The 19,921-nt window shown below is 37.3% G+C and overlaps 1 protein-coding gene across 1 annotated transcript in view; it reads left to right on the top strand.

Moving 5' to 3' along the window:
* The first annotated feature begins 5,551 nt into the window (after window positions 1-5,551).
* LOC108681587 (low-density lipoprotein receptor-related protein 4) overlaps window positions 5,552-19,921 on the top strand; it is a 40,097-nt gene continuing 25,727 nt past the window's right edge. The window contains exons 1-10 of the mRNA XM_018170633.2: window positions 5,552-5,697; window positions 12,374-12,475; window positions 14,085-14,228; window positions 14,848-14,943; window positions 15,434-15,569; window positions 16,064-16,176; window positions 16,719-16,881; window positions 18,007-18,118; window positions 18,951-19,170; window positions 19,534-19,660. Of these exons, the coding sequence (XP_018026122.2) occupies window positions 5,628-5,697; window positions 12,374-12,475; window positions 14,085-14,228; window positions 14,848-14,943; window positions 15,434-15,569; window positions 16,064-16,176; window positions 16,719-16,881; window positions 18,007-18,118; window positions 18,951-19,170; window positions 19,534-19,660 (1,283 nt within the window). The 5' untranslated portion in view covers window positions 5,552-5,627. The remainder of the gene's footprint in view (window positions 5,698-12,373; window positions 12,476-14,084; window positions 14,229-14,847; window positions 14,944-15,433; window positions 15,570-16,063; window positions 16,177-16,718; window positions 16,882-18,006; window positions 18,119-18,950; window positions 19,171-19,533; window positions 19,661-19,921) is intronic.

The raw sequence follows: 19,921 nt of genomic DNA, 5'->3' as shown, positions 1-19,921 counted from the left end.
TTGATGAATCACGTTTAATCAATATTTCACATATAAAACCGTGCTTTTTATGATTGAAAGAGAATCGTTATAAATTAAAATTAAAATAAATGGATAAATGTTTCATGAGACTGACACTATTGAATCCTTACGACCCATAGCTTTCCCCATAGCTTATATAACATTTCGAACAACCTACTACATGAAGTTGTTTTGCAGCCATCAGCACAATGGACTCATAAAATTTGGATTAGTTTAAGCTGCCTGAATAATTGCTGACCAAATGCCAAATTTGAAGATGGAAAGCTATATTTATCATTGTTAGATACGATTGTTTTCATCATTGTTTTATATATTTCTTTCCTGTCAGTATTATAGTTCTCTAATTCGAATAGAAAGATTCAGTGAGGGGATGCGTTTGCTAGTCCTCTGTTCTGGACTAAATTTATAACAGACACATGTTATATTTTTCTACATTTTTTCTTTTAATTTTTACGAAAATTTCACTTCATATCTCTGTTTCTTTCATTCAAGAACACAAATCGTTCACCTGTATTATACGAATGGAATTATTTTGTTCTAAGTGCTGCAAAGTGCTGAGTCTGCATTACTAATCCGTGCAACTCATGATTCTGTTCAAAAATTTTATTTAATCCTTGAAGGTTATAAATGATCTTGCTCAAGAGTTTAATTAGTGTCACCACGTCTGCAGTAAAATAAGAGTGATCTAATTTCGAGCACAGTTTCTATCCACATCGCAACGGCCTGCAATGTGCGTCCAGATTCCAAGAAATCCTCAAGAAGACGCTCTGCTGCTAGAGTTGAAATTCGCTACGCTGAAGCATTCTATGCAAAACTTGTTTATCACTACAGCCCGTTTGACAAGAATTTAAAAGCAAGTAAAATGACTGAAATTTCCCCATTTCTTACGAGATTAAAGGGTTCGGGGTCCAGCTCCATCATCAGTTCAAAAACCTAGAACAGATGTACAAACAATTCACATTGAAGATACTAAAGCATTAATTTTCTAAAATAATAATTAAAGTGAAGTAAATATGAGCAGACAAACCTATTTATTTATAATTTCGTGGGAATATGAATAGGTATTTAGAGAAAAAACTTTCAAAACCTTAGCCATAGTCTCAGAAGCAGGACCAAAATATGGAAATAATCAATATAAAGCATTCCTACTGACACATTTGGGAACAACCTCAGAATATTGCTTAGACAAAAATTTATTAATTTTAGTACAATCCAATTGGGACGGATATACATTTAGTGAAAAGGTACTGCGGAAAAATTCAAGTTCAGAGTGCATTGCATGGAAAGGAGAGCAACTACGAAAGCCTCGGTTTATTAACGTTTGAATTCCAGAACAGATCTCTGAAAACGGACATTCGATTTTGTAACATTACAATCAAGAAAAGATAAACTATTGTTGGATTCAAGCTCCATGGTAAATTTGATGGTATTGTGTTGGAGATTAAGACAATCAAAGAAAAAGCCTAAATGAGAGGGATGATTGAAAATTAAAAAAGTGTCATCGAGATATCGGTTATAGAATAGTGGCTTAAAATCAAGAGGACAATAATTATTAGCCAGCCGTGTAGCCTCGTGAAAAGACATGAAAATATTAGTAAAAGTAGGGTCGAGTGGAAGACCCATGCCCAAACCATAAATTTGTGGAATTAATAAAAAATGGCACACTCTCTCTCCAATTACCGCACAATTAAAATGCGGGTGCTTTAACTGAGTAAACGAAGGCGAACTAATAGTTTCTTACATGTTCAGCATATTTCATATTTCAGCTGCATACCAACCTAATATTAATTTTGATGAATATTTACCATAAAACGAGCATATTTATTTTTGTAACTTATCTAGTTTTGGGCAGGACAGAGAAGCGGAATTGCGGATGAACCTCTATCGAGAGTGCAGTATTTCATTTTAGTTATCAATATAATATTTTTTATGGACAAAGAAGAAAACTATCAGAGGGATAACTGGAAAGAAATTCCCTATGCGTTCCTGTTTATTTTGGTGGAATCCTGCCTTGTAATATTATCGGTGACTGTGTCTGTCCAAGGTACTAGCAAATCAACGTTAAACATCGAGTGTTCTGCGGGTGATACATTGATATGTGCCTTAAAAAAAATCATGCAACCTGGAAATGTTCAAACAAAAAGTGAGCGCGTTGTTATTGTTCTAACCAACAGCAACCATTACTACAGGGTGCGCCACAGAAACTTACTTATTTGAAAAAATTCCTGTGCGATTAGTTGATCGGGTAGAGGGGCGAGAGGGGGTGCATCTGAAGGGGAAAGTTCCCAAGTTTGTTTCTCAAAGTTTCTCAAATAAATTTGCTTTAGTGCAAGAATTAACTGAACGCGATTTTGTTGCCCCTCAAAATGCATGTAAAATGCTGGTTGACAACCTGCCTGAAGACGCGGTCGTTTTTTTCAGTGGCGAGGCTCACTTCCACATTTCCGGCTGCGTTAACAAGCTAAACATGCGTTATTGGTGTGGTGTAAATCCACGTAAGTTTCACCAGAAGCCACTTAACTGTGAGCGAGTTACTGTCTGGTGTGCGACGTCGGTAATGGGAATAATTGGTCCTTATTTTTTTAAGAAAACGAACGCGCAGTTACCGTTAATGGAGCTCGTTACAGGAACATGATCGAGGAACTTTTTCTTCCAAGACTCGAAGAAATGAACTTTAGGAATGGATATTTGAAATTTCTGGTTTATGTCGATCGACCACGGACCATAGCACACCTCAAGAACAACATTCGCGACGTCATTGCCAAAATACCGATTGATATGCTGCATAGAGTGGAAACCATTATGAAAAAAGCGACTTCGTTAGTTTATGCGCAATGGAGGCCGTCATTTATGATATTTAATTTTCAAAACTGTACGAAAAAAAATTGGGATACTGTTTTCTCGAATAAAAAAAAATTTAAAACAATAACTGAAGTACTTTTGTTTTTATTGACCTTTCAAATAAGTAAGTTTCTGTGGCGCACCCTGTACTTACCCTTTAAGCTGAATAACTCAGAAAACTCAAAACGGCCCATGACAAGTGTTTGGCAGTCATCCACTTGGTATTGTTAATACAGACATACAGTATATGCGCATGAATTGAAGTTTACTGCGGGACAATTATTGTGTAGTTTGGACGGATTTATTATGTAGTTTGGACGGACACCTAGCGTTAAAATCGCCCGAAGCGAGACCACCTAGAGTCCATGACGATCTGGTGTGAGGAAGAGGGTTGCTAATGGTCTTGGGATTTAGAAGTTACAAACGGCCATACATCTTCTAATTAATTAGTCTAAATAGGAATTACATAGGTTGAGGTTAAAGAATATGAAGATTATGGAGAAGAATGATGCCGCCGACCAACACTTGAGTGCAGGAGGGTTGTTAGAACAAAGACATGACACGAACAAGATGGAAAACCACAATATCAAAGAATATTGGAAATAAGAATGGTAATCAGTTATCATAAGGTGGTACATATATTTAATCACAATTATCTGAATTTAATGAGAAAGGTTAACTTTGCAGGTTACCCCATGTTAGTTGTTCACATCAAGATACGGCCAGAAAAAAAATACTCTAAGGCATGACTGGCTAATGTTGCCTGCCGGCGCACTCTAAAAAGAATTTGCAATTTTGAATGACCCTATTAGAACGTAATTTGATTTTGTCGTAAACTGGATTGTATTATTCATAAGTTAGACGGATATTGTTCATGCTTCAAAATTGGATACTAATTTTGATTTATTATACAATTGAATAATAGTGAACATTGAACTGTATAGTTGAACTTTAGCTAACACGGTTACATGAAGCTACGAAAATGGTGTTCAAAGGGCTTGGGGATTTGATAAAATAATTATGACGTTTATAAGAAATGATAGTGCGAGTTATGAATACGAGTCACTACAGGTGTCACTGTCATCTGACAGGAAAATAAATTGAGCATACGTGATATGTAGTAAAGCATTAATTGTTAAACAATCGCGGGAATTGAAACAAATTAACATGGTGGGCAGACGATGACAATACTTGAGTTACAACAATACTCCTCTACTGATTGACTCATAGTACGATATATTCCTATTATAACTAATTCCAATACAGTGGATAATTCAATAAATTTACCTTACCGAATCTTAGGAATGAAAGTTACGATCCGAGAACAACTGTGATAAGGAAAAACTAATGATTAATCATAAAGGCACATTGAAAAATTTAGTGCCCAATTCGAATTGATTCATGGTTACTTTCATAATTTCCTTTTAAGGAGCACTTCTGGGTCCCCGCCGGAAGCAAAAAAATATTAAGTGAGTTTTTAAGGTGTGGAGCTGTTGGCTCGGTGCAATGTTATGCTTCAAGGTTTTTCACTTAGCTATGTTATTTTATGGATATGTTGCAAAAATTTTACCTGAACTTTTCAGGTTGATCATCTTCAACTAGTTTTCTGACATCAACTGTAATGCCGACGCACGCTTCTGTTGCCACCAATTTTAGATGCGGTTCGACCCCGAACGCTGCAGGATATGCAGGTGCATACTGCAGCCACCTCTAGGGCTCCAGCTGCAACGTGGAAGGCTACGTGGCATGACGATGCCAGCACGCGCTGCAACAGCTGCTTGACACCGTCGGTACGTGGCATGACGATGCCGGCACCCGCTGCAACAGCTGCTTGACACCGTCGGTACGTGGCATGACGATGCCGGCAGGCGCTGCAACAGCTGCTTGACACCGTCGGTACGTGGCATGACGATGCCGGCACATAAACTGCAGCAGCCATCAGTCGCTGCGTCAGTACAACTGCGGAAAATTTTCAAAGCCCTCGTGGTCCTTTAATTTGAAATTTGAATGTAAATATTAACTTTAATTATTATTTAGTAGAATAATAATTACCTACTAAATTTGTAATTGGAGTGTTAATTATAAAAGTTGCCGAATATTCCGAGTGATTGGCGACCAGAGACTGGAGCGATATAGTGTTGGTCATTTCTCCAAACTGAGTTAGCCATTAAGACATCTAGGTCGGCGCTACAGAACGAATCGTTAATAAAGGATGATTGAGAATATCAATTGAAAATTCGATTTGAAGTGATATGCTGAAAGAAACGACCGAGTTCCATAATTTATTCAACGCAATGTAGTTTGGATAATCACAATGGATATATACTGAGAAAAATTGTGTGGGGTTTAAATTTTTTTTCGAAGCGGGTAACATGCATGATATTTGTTGGTGAATCATCGTGACATTCATGTTCCTTATTGTCGGCACTCATTGGTTGGTCTAATGGTTATTATTACCGACGTTACATAGAAAAACATTTTTTACCATAAACAAGGTTATTATGGTTTAAATTAATTATTAGCTAGAATCTAGAATTCATTTGTAAATGAATGGGCCAATTAGGCGACACGTCTCTTGCCTCAAGAGCGCCGCTCTCTTCGTTCCGAGAGCGGCCGTTCAGCAGTCGGTGGGCATCGGCAGTCACTCATGACTAAAGTCGGCTGAGCTGCCAGTGCTGATGGTGAGGTGCTTGTGGTAGGTGGTGTAAAAACGAGCTGCCGTTCAGTAAACTTTACCTATCTTTGGTCATGTAATTACCGAGGCGATGATCGGCGTTCCTATACAGGAGCTGCTTCTTTTTACGTTTCCAGTCATCTTGTCTCTGATTACCCAAGGTAAACTTTCATATGACTAGTGCAAGGCATGAAACTAACTTAATTCACATTTTTGTGTTATTCTGAACTAAGTATAGATATATCCTGGCTTTTAAAGCAGCAAAGCTCTACTGAAACGACACAAGCACAATAGGCATGCGCGATAGCTCTGTCCGCGATTCATACACAAGATATACTATGCGGGCTCGTTTCTATATTTGTCATGCTTGACTATAATATTCTTGCAACTTAATCTGTACATATGTTTAAGCATGTTATTTTTATAATTCACTATTCTCAGTACTGGGTTTCCAATTTCCATTAATCATTTGAGCTAATAAACGTATGAATTTCTTATGTCCCAGACAATGCGACAGCATGTCTCATATGTCAAATGATTACCTGTAGGTATATATAACACACCAAACTTTTGTATACCTAAAATACGACCGATCTAATTCCTTTGAGCATCCATAGCTAACGCTTCACTTCAGAAGCACGAATCACGTGACGATTCCTGCTAATTTTACTTGCATCTTACTAGATTCGGCCATATTTTGCTTTGTGTCATATGTGTTGCTTATACCGTGTTCAACTAGTGGCCCTTGACTTTTGCCATTCATAGATCTTGCGCAAAAGGTGATCATAATTAGGTGTTATAATTCTGATATAACCTAAATTAACGAACCTAACCTAACAGCCTGAGTCTATCTATCATACCCTCAATAAACCTGATGTACTGGGAATAGTTTCGTGTTGAATAATTCGCTCATCTGCAGACTGTAGTTGTGTTTGGACGCAGTTCAAGATGAATTTATATTGAGTAGGTATATCTTTACAGCATGTCATTTAGGATTATGCAAGTGAAATCGATGTCATCAGATGATATTCAACTTATTGTACCTACGTGTAGAGTCATATATGGTTCTGCATCAAGAAAAGTTTGAAAATAACAGGTTTTAACTGCCCTTCATCAGGTAGGAGTGCGGTCGATGTTATTTTTATCGACTTCTAAATACGTAGGTCAATAGTACTTAGCGTACCGCATAACTAAGTTTACTAATAGAAATCGACTTAGAAGTACGGTCTATGATACTCTTATTGCGCACTAAGTTATAGCACTTATTATTACATTATTATAAAGAGATTAGGTTAAGATGTGATGGGTCTCAAGCGGTTGATCCTTCTCATTGCGAAGAGGCTCAATTCTCGTGGAGCTCATGTGGTGACATAGTTTGGATTCGTTACAAGAGTACGCCTTTTTATAATGCGCTATCATTTTCTCATTACAAAGTAGAGTTTCTTATTACGAAGTTCAGTTGTCATTAAGGATTATTGTTTTTATTGGCCTATTAGCCGAAACAGTTTCTTTTCTCGAAGCGCCTTCTACTGTTAAGCAATAAACGTTAACATTACGAAGGAATTATTTTTCTACGAATTTCTCGTTAGCCTTAGGAATTAATCAAGTGGAACATATAAACACATCTTCGTATTTCGAAACAGGAATTAATTTTCAGAAAGAAATGTTTGAATGGCGTTAATTGTGCAAAGAATACCTACTCATCCATAGAGCGAAAGTTGCATGTGTGATGAACTGGCTTGCTGAACACATTTTGAGCGTGGTTCTATTTGAGTGCGACTTTTTTATATCTATATAAATTATATCACGATATTAAGATTGACCTCATTTCATTGTTTAAATTATTTTAAGAATGTGGACACCATATTTGCCAATGCTGTGCTGACTTACAAATTAAAATTATCAGCGTTACCATGAATTGATATATGAATGAGAGAGGGTTCGTCATTTACTTTTTTCTCACGCCAAATAGAAGGTGTTTAAGGAGAGATTACAGCATTAGATGCCTCGTACATGTTGACTTCGAAAATGAAAAAAAAATCAAGATGTAACTACACAAAATTCATTCATCACAGTGACAAAACGTAAAATCTGAATAATGATCATAGGGTGAGAATATAATTCTTTTCTCTGGGACAATAAAATGCAAGTTTTGTACCTTCCATCAGGTTTGCCTGGGGTTGCCCGGAATTTATAATCATTACAATTTTAGAATGCTGAATCGCGACGTACCGATCATCGTTAAGGCTAATCCCGTTGAAAATAATTAATCTATTGTATGCTACTTGATGAAAGACCCGTACGTGAAAACCCACATTTTACATGGAACATATAACTCCTTTTTCTCTATATATTTTAAATTCATTTCGAAAAATGTGCGTCATTTGAATTGAATATAAATACTAATTCGCAATTTTTTTGTCCGATTGTTTCCTCCCAATTTGAAATACCTTACTGTTCCTTCACTTAGATGATATTTTCTGGTTAAGTGACATGTTTTCTCGTAACTCATAAACACACACAAACATCGAACAATATATGTAAATTTGTCAAACGTCATATATATTTTGGCATCCTGCTGAACGATTTTCACAGATGCATTGAGTATTTAAATAGCTCAGCGCAGTCATGATCAAAAGTAATCGGGTTCATGAGTGGCAAGACAAAAATAAGACACCACATATCAATAGCAAAAATTAAGAAAATGTATGAATTATCAGACATTTAAAAGATCTTTTCGTGCTGTTGGATTATGTAAATAAGTTAAACACGTGAACAACATAAGTTATTTTCATATATCAATATTAGGACTTCGGGTGAAAAAATTCCTGGCGATCTACGCCGCTACTTACAAACAATTTATAATATCGTGTTGAGCTATAAACTACTTGTGTCGTATCGTATTTGAAAACGTGCAAAATGTTCTTTTTTGTGCGTGCCTTATAAACATTACATATTAATTACTCAAATTGAGTGCAGTTTTTCTTTCTCTACAATTAGGTTGAATACCACTTAACATGAATGTTTCGTGTTCACGTTGGTAAATAATGAATCGATGCTGCACTGTTGCAATGTTGCATGTTGGTTCCTAGTGCAACACGTAGCCCGTGTCGAGGCAGTGTGGACGGAGGAGGATGTGCTAATAGATGCAGGGCTTTGAGCAGCCTGTTCCGGTAGGCTCTTATATGATCTCGAGAGCGTCGTCCATCCGGAGACCATACTTGCTTTCTGCCATACAGACAACTTTCTGACCCAGCAAATGCTGGTAAAATGCATTTAAAAGAAATTTTATTCGTATACACAAGTTTATTGTCATGTCTCACCGGAAGCCTTGGATTGGGTGAAGTGGTGGCACATTAGGACGCATTAATAGCTAGTAAATGAATTCGATTTTGCCAGTGTACATTTTGAGAGTTAGATGTAAATTTTAGAATACCGTACTTACTTTCAAACGACAGTAACTTATAAACTACCTATTTAGTTTGTTAAGTTGGCTCTGGTCTTGAGACACTAGCATTCATTAATTTAACTGGCCTCAAGCACAATTTACTCAAATGCTGAGACTGTTAAGATTATAATCAATAAAAAAGTAAAGATTCTCCCTTTTAAATTGCGGCAACTGTGACAAAAGCTAATCAATCTAAATTCATTTGTAGGGCTTTAGACGATGATTTATTTACTGCCAACTGATATTTCTTAGCGACTGTCACACCTGTTATATAATTTGTTTGCTCCTGCTATGAAGACAAATATTAAATTTCTCCTGGAATACAGTACGTGTTACATAACGACAATCCAAAGCTATTAGCATTTGTGACGTTCAAGAAGTCTGCCCATAGTTCGGCCTTGATCTGTCTCATGTCCTCATGTCAATGTGGTTCAAGTCCCCAATCAGTGACTTTCAACGCCTGTTAAATACGATCGATTGAAAATTTGTGATCATTGAAGTCGACTCAGAGAGGACACGAAGCTGTAGGCAAAGAGTCCGTCCTATCGTTGTTGTTGCTTCGAATTAACATCGTATTCTCTGTGTCCTAGATAATCAAGGTAGTTCAAAGATGCCGTATTAATATTTAGTTTTGTTGGTAATACTGTACTCTTTATTCAAAAACTCAATATTTAACGTTGTTCTATTGCATATTACACGCTAAATTTTTCCTGAATATTACTGTTTATTGTTTAATATGAGAAATTCGTTTCTTCGAAAAACTATAATCTTCAAATTTCTTATAAAATATGCATGAAGTTGTTTTGTGGAGGCTGCAGTATACACGATACGAAATGTATTGGCGCAGGTTTTCGAGAAATTCATTTATTTAATTGTGCAATGCATTCATTACGAAATAAATTTAGTGAAATTAAATGATTTGAAGGCAATAATTTTTAAACTAGGAGCTCAATTGGAGCTCAATTTTTGGATGCATGAATCAAAGAGGCGAGCTTGAAAAAATTGATCGAATTGATAGAAATGACAAATGCATACGAACCCCTCACTATAAAATTAAGCGCTTCACTTTCGTTTCATTTGCATGCATTATGACTTTTGGATCGAATTTAACTATATTCTTGGAAGCATCAAATGAAATTAAATTGTTGCAAATTGGCGTAATTACTCATGATGCTTGCATTATGAGTAGGTACCTATGTTGTAATCGAGAGCTATAAAAAGAAGAACAAAAATAGCTTTGTTTTTATCGAAAGAAAAAGATCAAAATAAAAAGTATTTGCGCCTGAAAATGTCACACGTAGGAAACGCAGGCACGGAGTTGTTAGGCAAAGCCCAAATAAAATTGGCAAATAAAGCTCCTACTTGAGTAAATTGACAAGAATCAGCCATTTTGTGCATGAATGAGTGACAGCACACATGTACGTGCGTTATAAAGACAGGCTCGTAATAGTTAGTTGAACTGGAGATGCCTTCAAGACCTGAATCTCTCACACATTTATTACAATACTAGACAATGTCTACAGTGAGTGACATGCATCTTAATCTCATCTCGCTATTTATTCTCTTAATCTATAATCTTTTATAAAATCATGCACGGAAATGTTAAACTAGTCGGAGTTATAATTGGGACATGAAGTTGCCATAAACTTATAAAGGAACTTGATTTATAATTGTGACATGAAGCTGCCATAAACTTATTAAGGAACTTGATTTATAATTGGGACATGAAGCTACCGTAAACTTATTTAGGAACTTGATTTATAATTGGGACATGAAGCTACCATAAACTTATTTAGGAAATTGATTTATAATTGGGACATGAAGCTACGATAAACTTATTTAAATTATGAACTAGATTTACAATTGGGACATGAAGCTGCCATAAACTTATTTAGGAACTTGATTTATAATTGGTACCTACATGTAGCTGCCATAATAACTACATAACTTGATTTATAATTGGGACATTAAGCTACCATAAACTTATTAAAGAACCAGATTTATAATTGTGACATGAAGCTGCCATAAACTTATTAAGGAACCGGCCATTTTCTACATGAATGAATGATAGCGTACAAGTTCGCGTGATGCAGGCAGGCACGGAGTATCTCAAGGAGTTCTTATTGAGACAAACTTGAGTTATTATTGTTGAAAATAAAAGCTACCATAAATATATCTAAGAACAAGACTTTTTCCACATGAATGAATGGCAGCGCACAAGTTCGCGTGATGTAGGCAGGCACGGAGTATCTCATGGAGTTCTTATTTTGACGAACTTGAGTTATAATTGTTGAGAACAAAACCTACCATAAATATATTTAAGAAGAAGACATTTTCCACATGAATGAATGTCAGCGCACATGTACGCGTGAGGCAGGCAGGCACGCAGCAGTGCGCAGAGCTCCATCAGCAGCAGATCTGTGGGCGTCGTTGGTGGTGCACGGTGCTGGTCTCTCCCAGTGATGGCAATCGATATGAGAGCGCACTCGGGCATAGCGCTCTTTTTCTTCTTCTCTTCCTCTCCCTTGTCTTCTTAATCTCATCTCACTATCGATTCTCTTAATATAATGTTTCATCATAACAATTCGTGTGCTTTGTTCCTCCTTTCTCCTTCATTCTTATTTCTTGAATGAGAAGGATTCCTTCTTCTCTTCCTCTCCCTTGTCTTCTTAATCTCATCTCACTATCGATTTTTTTAATCTAATGTTTCATCATAACCTCGTGTTCTTTGTTCATTCTTTCTGCTTCATTCTTATTTTTCATCTTATCACTCAAATTTAACTTGCATGTGAGTTTTTTTTCCCTCTTTCTTCTCATTCTCATTTTTCCTGATTACATTCTATATTTTATTTTTTATTATTAAACTTTTTTATATTTATCTTTTTGCTTTCCCTTTATCACTCCATCTCCCTAGCTTCTGTGTATTTTTCCTCTTGTTTCCCTTAATAATTTTTCTATTACTCTACATATATTTCTTCAACTCTAGTTTTCGCTTGTTTAGTCACTCTTACTCACGGTACATCACTCCTAATAATAGACATTGACTCAAAAAATATTTTTCCTTCTATCTTCAGCATCTTTGTACTGATTCATCGAAATTTACACGTCCAGTAGCACTACCCCCACTTCCATGCTATAAAACACTTAAAATACATACTTACTCACACGGTCCGTATTTATTATTTTTCTTTTAAATTTACCTGCCATTATTTGCGGGCATTGAGTTTAGTCGTTCATAATACCAGCAAATATTACTTTGTTCAAAACTGTTGATAGTGAAAGTATATCAGCGTATTATTGAGGTATACCATATTTTATGTCACGTTAATAATTAGTTTATCGTATATTTTCATTACTGAATATATTGTAATTACATGGGTTGCATGCAGGCGTTTGCTTGGAAGAGTGGGTGGCAGGCGTCCACACGGCAGGCTTTGGGTCGTCACCTAAGCACGACATCAAGAGGGTGCTCGCCGTCGACGACCTGCGAGGTCAGTTATCTCTGGAAGGCTTGCACGCGAGCAGAATTCTTTGCACCTATTTGATAGTATATCAAGAACAGCTCAAAAATTATCGCTTTTATCAGGAGATTTGAATTGGTTAAAATTCTTTTTAGTTGTATTAATAAATTCAGCAGAGACCAATCCAAATTTAACTCCGTTCAAGTATATATATAATTTCACGCATATCTTGATGAATGTTTTATTGTTTTTTAAGGTCATGGAAGTTTAGAAGCTATAAAAATATTAATAATATCTTTTATTTAGTAGTTCACTTGAATTTTTAAAACGTTTAATTTGGGCTCAAACTTGTTACATGTGCTACCATGCAAACTACTCTATACAGACAAATGTTGTACAAATCGTTGCTTGCATTTGCCGCAACAGATAAGATTGCTTATACCGTTACATCATCGTAACGAGGAACAAAAATTTATAACCGAGCCTAAAGCCTTATCGAAGTCTCATCATTCTTATTGCCATTTATCTAAACGTTCGAGTGGTTCTGGACTCTTGCAAAAAATGACAAAACAAAAAATAGACTGAATGAGATTTTGACTACATGTCATTTGACAAAATTACGTTTGACAAAATGGCATTTGACAAAATGAGATTTGACAAAATTACATTTGACAAAATGACATTTGACAAAATGAGATTTGACAAAATTACATTTGACAAAATTACATTTGACAAAATTACATTTGACAAAATGACATTTGACAAAATGAGATTTGTGCGTGTGAACAGCCGCATATTCGCGTGGCTGTTAAGTCCGAGAACCTTTTATCGGATCAATGATATGACCTTAGATCAAGCTGACTTTGATGACTTTGACCTTATGCATATGATGATCAACTTGGCGGATGTCAATCCACTTGAAATATGTCCCTTGAGTATTATTGTCTTAGTAACTGCTTTGATGGCACTTAATTTTCCGCTTCATGCAATTTTTTCTTAGCTAAATAAAATTTTACCAGTCTTTTAAGCCTCTGTTTTATTAGAGTTTATATTGGGATTGGTCTTATATATGCAGTACATAACGTAAAAAAATTGGGCCTTCATGATTTCTGAACGGGACCAGCGATGTGACGTGTTTTGAATTTTTATTGTACGCTTTTGTCAGTTTCAGCCTACTACTGAATCACACATAGACCTACATACGGTACCTGTATTATAATTATTTTAAGATTTCCCTTTTTCCTTTGAAATTTTTAATGCGACCATCACGATTCATTTCTTGCGGCACATAAATTATAACTTCTGTGATTATAACTTACCGTAGATTTTCCACTAGTGAGTATAAATTAACTACAGTATAATTTGTTTTAACATGTCTCTGTCCCCGTGGGTTATGTATTATTTTATTTATAACCTGTATTATTCTGACTTACTGCGGACTATCAACAAGTGAGTATAAATTGATTACAGTAATTTGTTTTAACATGCCTCTTTCCCCATGGGCTATGTATTATTTTAATTACTATATCCTGTATTAGTATTATTATGACTTACTGAGGATTTTCCACAAGTGAGGATAAATTAGTCACAGTAATTTGTTTTAACATGTCTCTTTCCCCGTGTGCTACGGCCTACGCAGACTGCCACTGTCCCCCCAGCACGCTGGTATGCGCAGGCCCTGGCGGAGGATGTCTTTGTATTCACCGACACCAGCGCTGCGACGGTCACTGGGACTGTACCTACGGGGAGGACGAACAGCGATGCGCTAAAGCTCCTTGTTCCGGTCAGCCTTCTGCCGTTGGAAGCTTAGACTGTTGTTCAGTATGTTCTCTTATTGTGGAATTTACTTTCAAAACTACTTCCGAGTTGGTAGTTCCGTCAGCCAAATCACTGGCTTTAAAAATTCATTGCAAATTCACTAATAACTGACAAGGAATCGGCCTATTCGTATACCTACGCAAGTTTTAATATTACGGAACCCGGCCAGCATGAACCTATCGGTCCTTGAACAAATGTTCTGTGGTGTCTTATGCTCCGGTCAACTTCTCACTCTATATATGTCTTTCCACTGTTGGTTTTGACCATGTTTTTGTTTCGGTTGACTCTAAATGGTCACAATCTTGTACATGACTCTTTCTCCTTCGATCAAGCCTTTTATCCCAGTCATCATCCTTCATTGGTTTTTATGTTGATGGATCAAAATCTCTTGTTCTGGTATATTGAAATAGAATAAGTTTAAAGGCCAACGAGAGCGATACTATAATCGGTATATATTAATAATAAAAAACGATCCGTTAATAAATCCAAACATGCAATTTTTCTTATTATTTCGGCAATAGGACTTAAATTTAAAAATTTTACTAATAAATTGAAGTGACGTTGCGATCATACGATACCTACAGACGGCTTCGCGTGTCAGGACGGACAATGTCTGCTCCACGAGCAGGTGTGCGATGGAGTGGAGCAGTGCAGTGATGGCGCTGATGAGAGGTTGTGTGGTGAGTGGCAATCATGATTGATGTGCGGAAATCTTGTCCAAGGTGACATCAAATGTGGATGATTTTATTCTAGCTATCATTTTCTAATACAGTATCATTTTTATAAAATTTCGTTCACTTTGCTTTAGACTAGGTTATGTCAGAAAAGCGATGGGTGCATAGAAAAATGATAATCATTTTCAAATGATTATCAATAAATGATATTCTAAAATGATAATCAGCCTTATATGTTGTGTTTTCGATAAAAATTTCAATTAAGTAGAATTTCCACAGCTTTATCCGCTAGTTTTTATCAGGACTGATAAAATAGCAAACACAAATTTATCAGTTAAAATTAAATATGTTCATGGATCTTGTTTAATTGTTTCCTTACATTTTCCCGTATCTAATTCATCCAAACATTTGTGTTCTTATTATTCATTCACACATTGTTGTTGCTATTGAACTCGTCCGCGTTTCTTCTGCTAAATGTTGGGTGTGCATTCGTTAGAGCGCCGCGAGCCCAACCAGCACTGCACGCAGCCTGGGCAGTTCAACTGCTCGGACGGCACCTACTGCATCACGTCCAAGTGGCTCTGCGATGGAGACGCCGACTGCAAGGATAATTCCGATGAAGAAAACTGCAAGTTCGTGACATCGCAATTCTCGTAGCTGCACAAATTTGGTTTAATTATGAAATTTTTATGAGTTAAGGACATTATAGTGAAATTGGATGCGTTTGGAAATGGTCACCACGAAACCATGTCCCATTAATTTGCATCCTTAAAATCCCATTTATTCCACCAATTGATACATTTAAATTTGAAGCAGTCATCAGAAATCTACGGCAATTGCGCCTAAAATTTCATTTACAAATAAATCCTAGACAGCCTAATCAGACACAACGTGGACGTTTCATAAATAAATCTACGGAAATAATTTCCCAACATTTAACCTTTTTGGGATCACTCCTCCAAATTACTTTTTTGCAATCACTCCTCCAAATTACTCTCAGTTGCAGGTACGGTACCTATATTATCATTGAATGATTTAATGTACAATTTTTCATCTGCGATTTCTTAACCCTTCACTATTCAGTGCATTTTGTCGTAAATTTTAAACGTATTTTGACATTTTGCAGTGAATGCGACCACAACCTTTTCTTCACTTGTCGTGACGGAACGTGCATCGAGTGGTCCTGGGTGTGCGACTCTACGAAGCACTGTCCCGACGGCTCCGACGAGAACACTTGCCGTACGTCTAATATCTTCGCACTAAAAGTCAAATTTACACCAAGTAATATTGATAAGATACTGAATTCCTGAATAAACATGCACTATATTCTCGAATTAGATATAGTTTAGTTTCTTTGTGATAGAAGAGGTACAATTTTTACTATAAGAGCTTAAACGAGAACACTTGCCGTACGTCTAACATCTCCGTACTAAAAGTCAAATTTACACCAAGTAATATTGATAAGATACAGAATTCGTGAATAAACATGCACTATATTCTCGAATTAGATATAGAATAGTTTGTTTGTGATAGATGAGGTACAATTTTTACTATAAGAGCTTTACCGAGAACACTTGCCGTACGTCAAACATCTTCGTACTAAAATTTATATTTACACCAAGTAATATTGATAAGATACAGAATTCACGAATAAACATGCACTATATTTTCGAATTAGACATAGAATTGTTTGTTGGTGATAGAAGAGGTACAATTTTTACTATACGGGTTCACCGAACCAAATAATAACAAATATCATTAACTGCAACACTGCTGTACAGACAGCGTAAGCACCCCGGTGTGCGGGACCGGGGAGCGGCCGTGTGGGCTCTCAGGGCCGTGTTTGAAAGAACGTTTCTGGTGCGACGGAAGGAATGACTGCGGCGACTGGCTGGACGAGGCACTTTGTGACAACGCCTCCTACTGCGCCGCCGACCACTTCAGGTGCCGTAGACTTGTTCTTTGATGCTTGGTGGTGATAGATATTGGGGCTTAACCCTCTACCGCCGTATGTTACTCTGCGGGAACATAACTTTCAATTTAAATTATACGTAAGCTATAGAATGTAGCAACCTGAAGACGTTTGTACACAACAGAGAATACTTTAAAGTTGTCGTACGTGGCAGCAACGATCAGTGCAAGTCATTTTGCGCTCACTAGAACGTATCCTTTTTTGGGAAGAAGGCTTGTGACAATATTGCTCCGGGTACTCATGTCAGGCGGTAGAGGGTTAATGATTGTTCTAGATATTTATGAGAAGGCTTGTGACGCTTGGGGGCCTTGTTGGTGGTTGCAGAACATGGCTGTGGAGGCTTATAGCTTGTTCTAGATCTAATCGAGCGCAACTCAAGTTTCATTATGGTTTATTGCTAGATGTAGATAGTTATTAGGTGGCTTATGAGAGGAAATTGCAAGAGCGTCGTAAAGAACTGAGGCTGAAAATTACTCAAAGCAGAAGATGACTTATGTCTTATAAAAGTAACTAATGGCTTAAATTGGTTCAAGGCTGTAAGATTTTTAGCCAACTTTCATTTCGTTATTTTTTATCTTATATTTTTTAAGTAAGATTATACTTTGAAAACTTTTTGGTATGGTATTCGACAGTTTTTGAGAATTCTCGTGTTCATGATTACATTGAATCCTTTATTTTTTAACGAAAATTGGTGTATCCTAAAAGTTTGAATCACTGGCGAACAAATAGCTGATGCTGTATAATACAAATGCTTCAAAAGACATGATATCACTTAAATTTGTGTTAAATACTTTTCATTGTTTCTTACAGCTATATGTAGGTATGAGTCAAGTCCCCTAGGAGACTGGGCTTGGATCACTGAATTCCGTAGTTATCTTGAATCACCTCAGTATGTTCAATCATTAGATTAATACGGCTAATCTCAGATCGCCAACAATGCGCCATTTCGGAGACTTTTTTCATTTTACAGCAACTTTAAAACTTTTACTGATTTCTATATGTCGAATGCGTAGATCCGCTGTAGGTACTTGATTATCAATTATTCTAATATTTGTATGATGTGAAATAGGCTGATCGATAAACTTTTTCTATTTCAGATGCGGCAACAAAGAATGTATTCAGAACGCGTGGGTTTGCGACGGCAGCGCCGACTGCCTGGGAGCGGAGGATGAGACGAACTGCACCCTCCCTGACCACTACCCTCCTCATGTACGTTTATCTTGTGTATACAACTGAAACGTTCATGACATGGGCTAAATTCCTGACCACATCCCTCCACATGTGCGTTTATCTTGTGTATACAACTGGAACGTTCATGACATGAGCTAAATTCCTGACCACATCCCTCCACATGTGCGTTTATCTCGTGTATACAACTGGAACGTTCATGACATGGGCTGTATCTCACCTATATATATTCTTGAATATATATTCCACCTATAGTATATTCGAGATTGTATATGTGTATTAATGACCATTTCCCTCCTCATGTGCGTTTATCTTTTTATATGCAACTGGAACGTTCATGACATGGGTTAACTGATGTGTATTCAGTAAATTTTCAGAAGGTTGACCAAAAAAGCCCGTCCTTGGTCCATTATACTCCATGAAGCTGCTAGAGAAGCTCATTTCTATGGCCGTGACGTGAACACAATGCACCAGTTAATTTAATGTTGGAGTCTGCCCTTAAATGTTGAAATCTACCCATAAATTATTTAATGTTGGAGTCTGCCCTTAAATGTTGAAGTCAACCCTTAAGTTATCTAATGTTGGAGTCTGCCCTCAAATTTTGAAGTCTACCTTCAAGTTATCTAATGCTGGAGTCAGCCCTCAAATGTTGAAGTCTACCCTCAAGTTATCTAACGTTGGAGTCTGCCCTCAAATGTTGAAGTCTACCCTCAAATTATCTAACGTTGGAGTCTGCCCTCAAATGTTGAAGTCTACCCTCAAGTTATCTAACGTTGGAGTCTGCCCTCAAATTCTTATTGTTTTTATGAGATCCTTTTCGGCGCTTTAAGAAGCCAGTTTATTGTGTATGCAGCAGGTAGACGACTGCCCTGACGACCACCTCATGTGTCTGACGAAGTGTGTACCGCCCGAGCACCTCTGTGACCGCAAGGCAGACTGCCTGCTGGGGGAGGACGAGTTCGGGTGTTCCTCTTTCACTTGTCCCCCCAGCAGCTTCAGGTGCAACTCCACGGGCGCCTGCATTGAGCTCGGGCAGGTCTGCGACGGTCGACAAGATTGTCTCCGGGGCGAAGGTGCGCTCAAAAAACTCCAAATAGAATTACGAAAAAATTCAAAATCTCTAGGTTCGAAAATTTAATAATGTATCTTCAATTCTGGCTCTAAGTCATCATTGCTCTTTTTTTAGATGAGCTGTACATTAACAGTCACTTATTTGTTGTCGGAGGTTATTTACTTACAGTTTGGTTTAGGAGACACATTTCTCTTGAATCTGTTTCCTTTTTCAATTCCCCCTATGTCCACTGAATTTTATTTCTTTTAATCTACTTTCAGTGTCTTTAGGCTTGTGTTTGTTTTGATTATTAAACTAATCTAAAATCGTGAATCATTTAGTATTTATGAATCATTCAGTATTTTTCATGTGGCGCCTCGTGCAGACGAGCGCGACTGTGAGCCCACGTCCTGCTCGTCTCTGCCGTGCTCCGAGAGCTGCGGCGTCAACCGCGAGGGGGCGGCGCGCTGTCTTTGCAGGCCAGGCTTCTCCCTCGCCCGCGACAACCGCACGTCAGTTACTTGCCTGCTACTTGCTTGTCTTATTCACTATTGCAGGACCGCACGTCAGTTGCCTGCCTGCTACTTGCTTGTCTTATTCACTATTGCAGGACCGCACGTCAGTTACTTGCCTGCTACTTGCTTGTCTTATTCACTATTGCAGGACCGCACGTCAGTTGCTAGCCTACTACTTGCTTGTCTTATTCACTATTGCAGGACCGCACGTCAGTTGCCTGCCTGCTACTTGCTTGTCTTATTCACTATTGCAGGACC

The sequence above is a fragment of the Hyalella azteca genome, unplaced genomic scaffold (assembly GCF_000764305.2).
Source record: "Hyalella azteca isolate HAZT.00-mixed unplaced genomic scaffold, Hazt_2.0.2 contig3861, whole genome shotgun sequence".
NCBI classification, from domain to species: domain Eukaryota; kingdom Metazoa; phylum Arthropoda; class Malacostraca; order Amphipoda; family Hyalellidae; genus Hyalella; species Hyalella azteca.
Note: the sequence above shows the minus strand (reverse complement) of the source record. Positions and strands in the feature narration are given on the sequence as shown.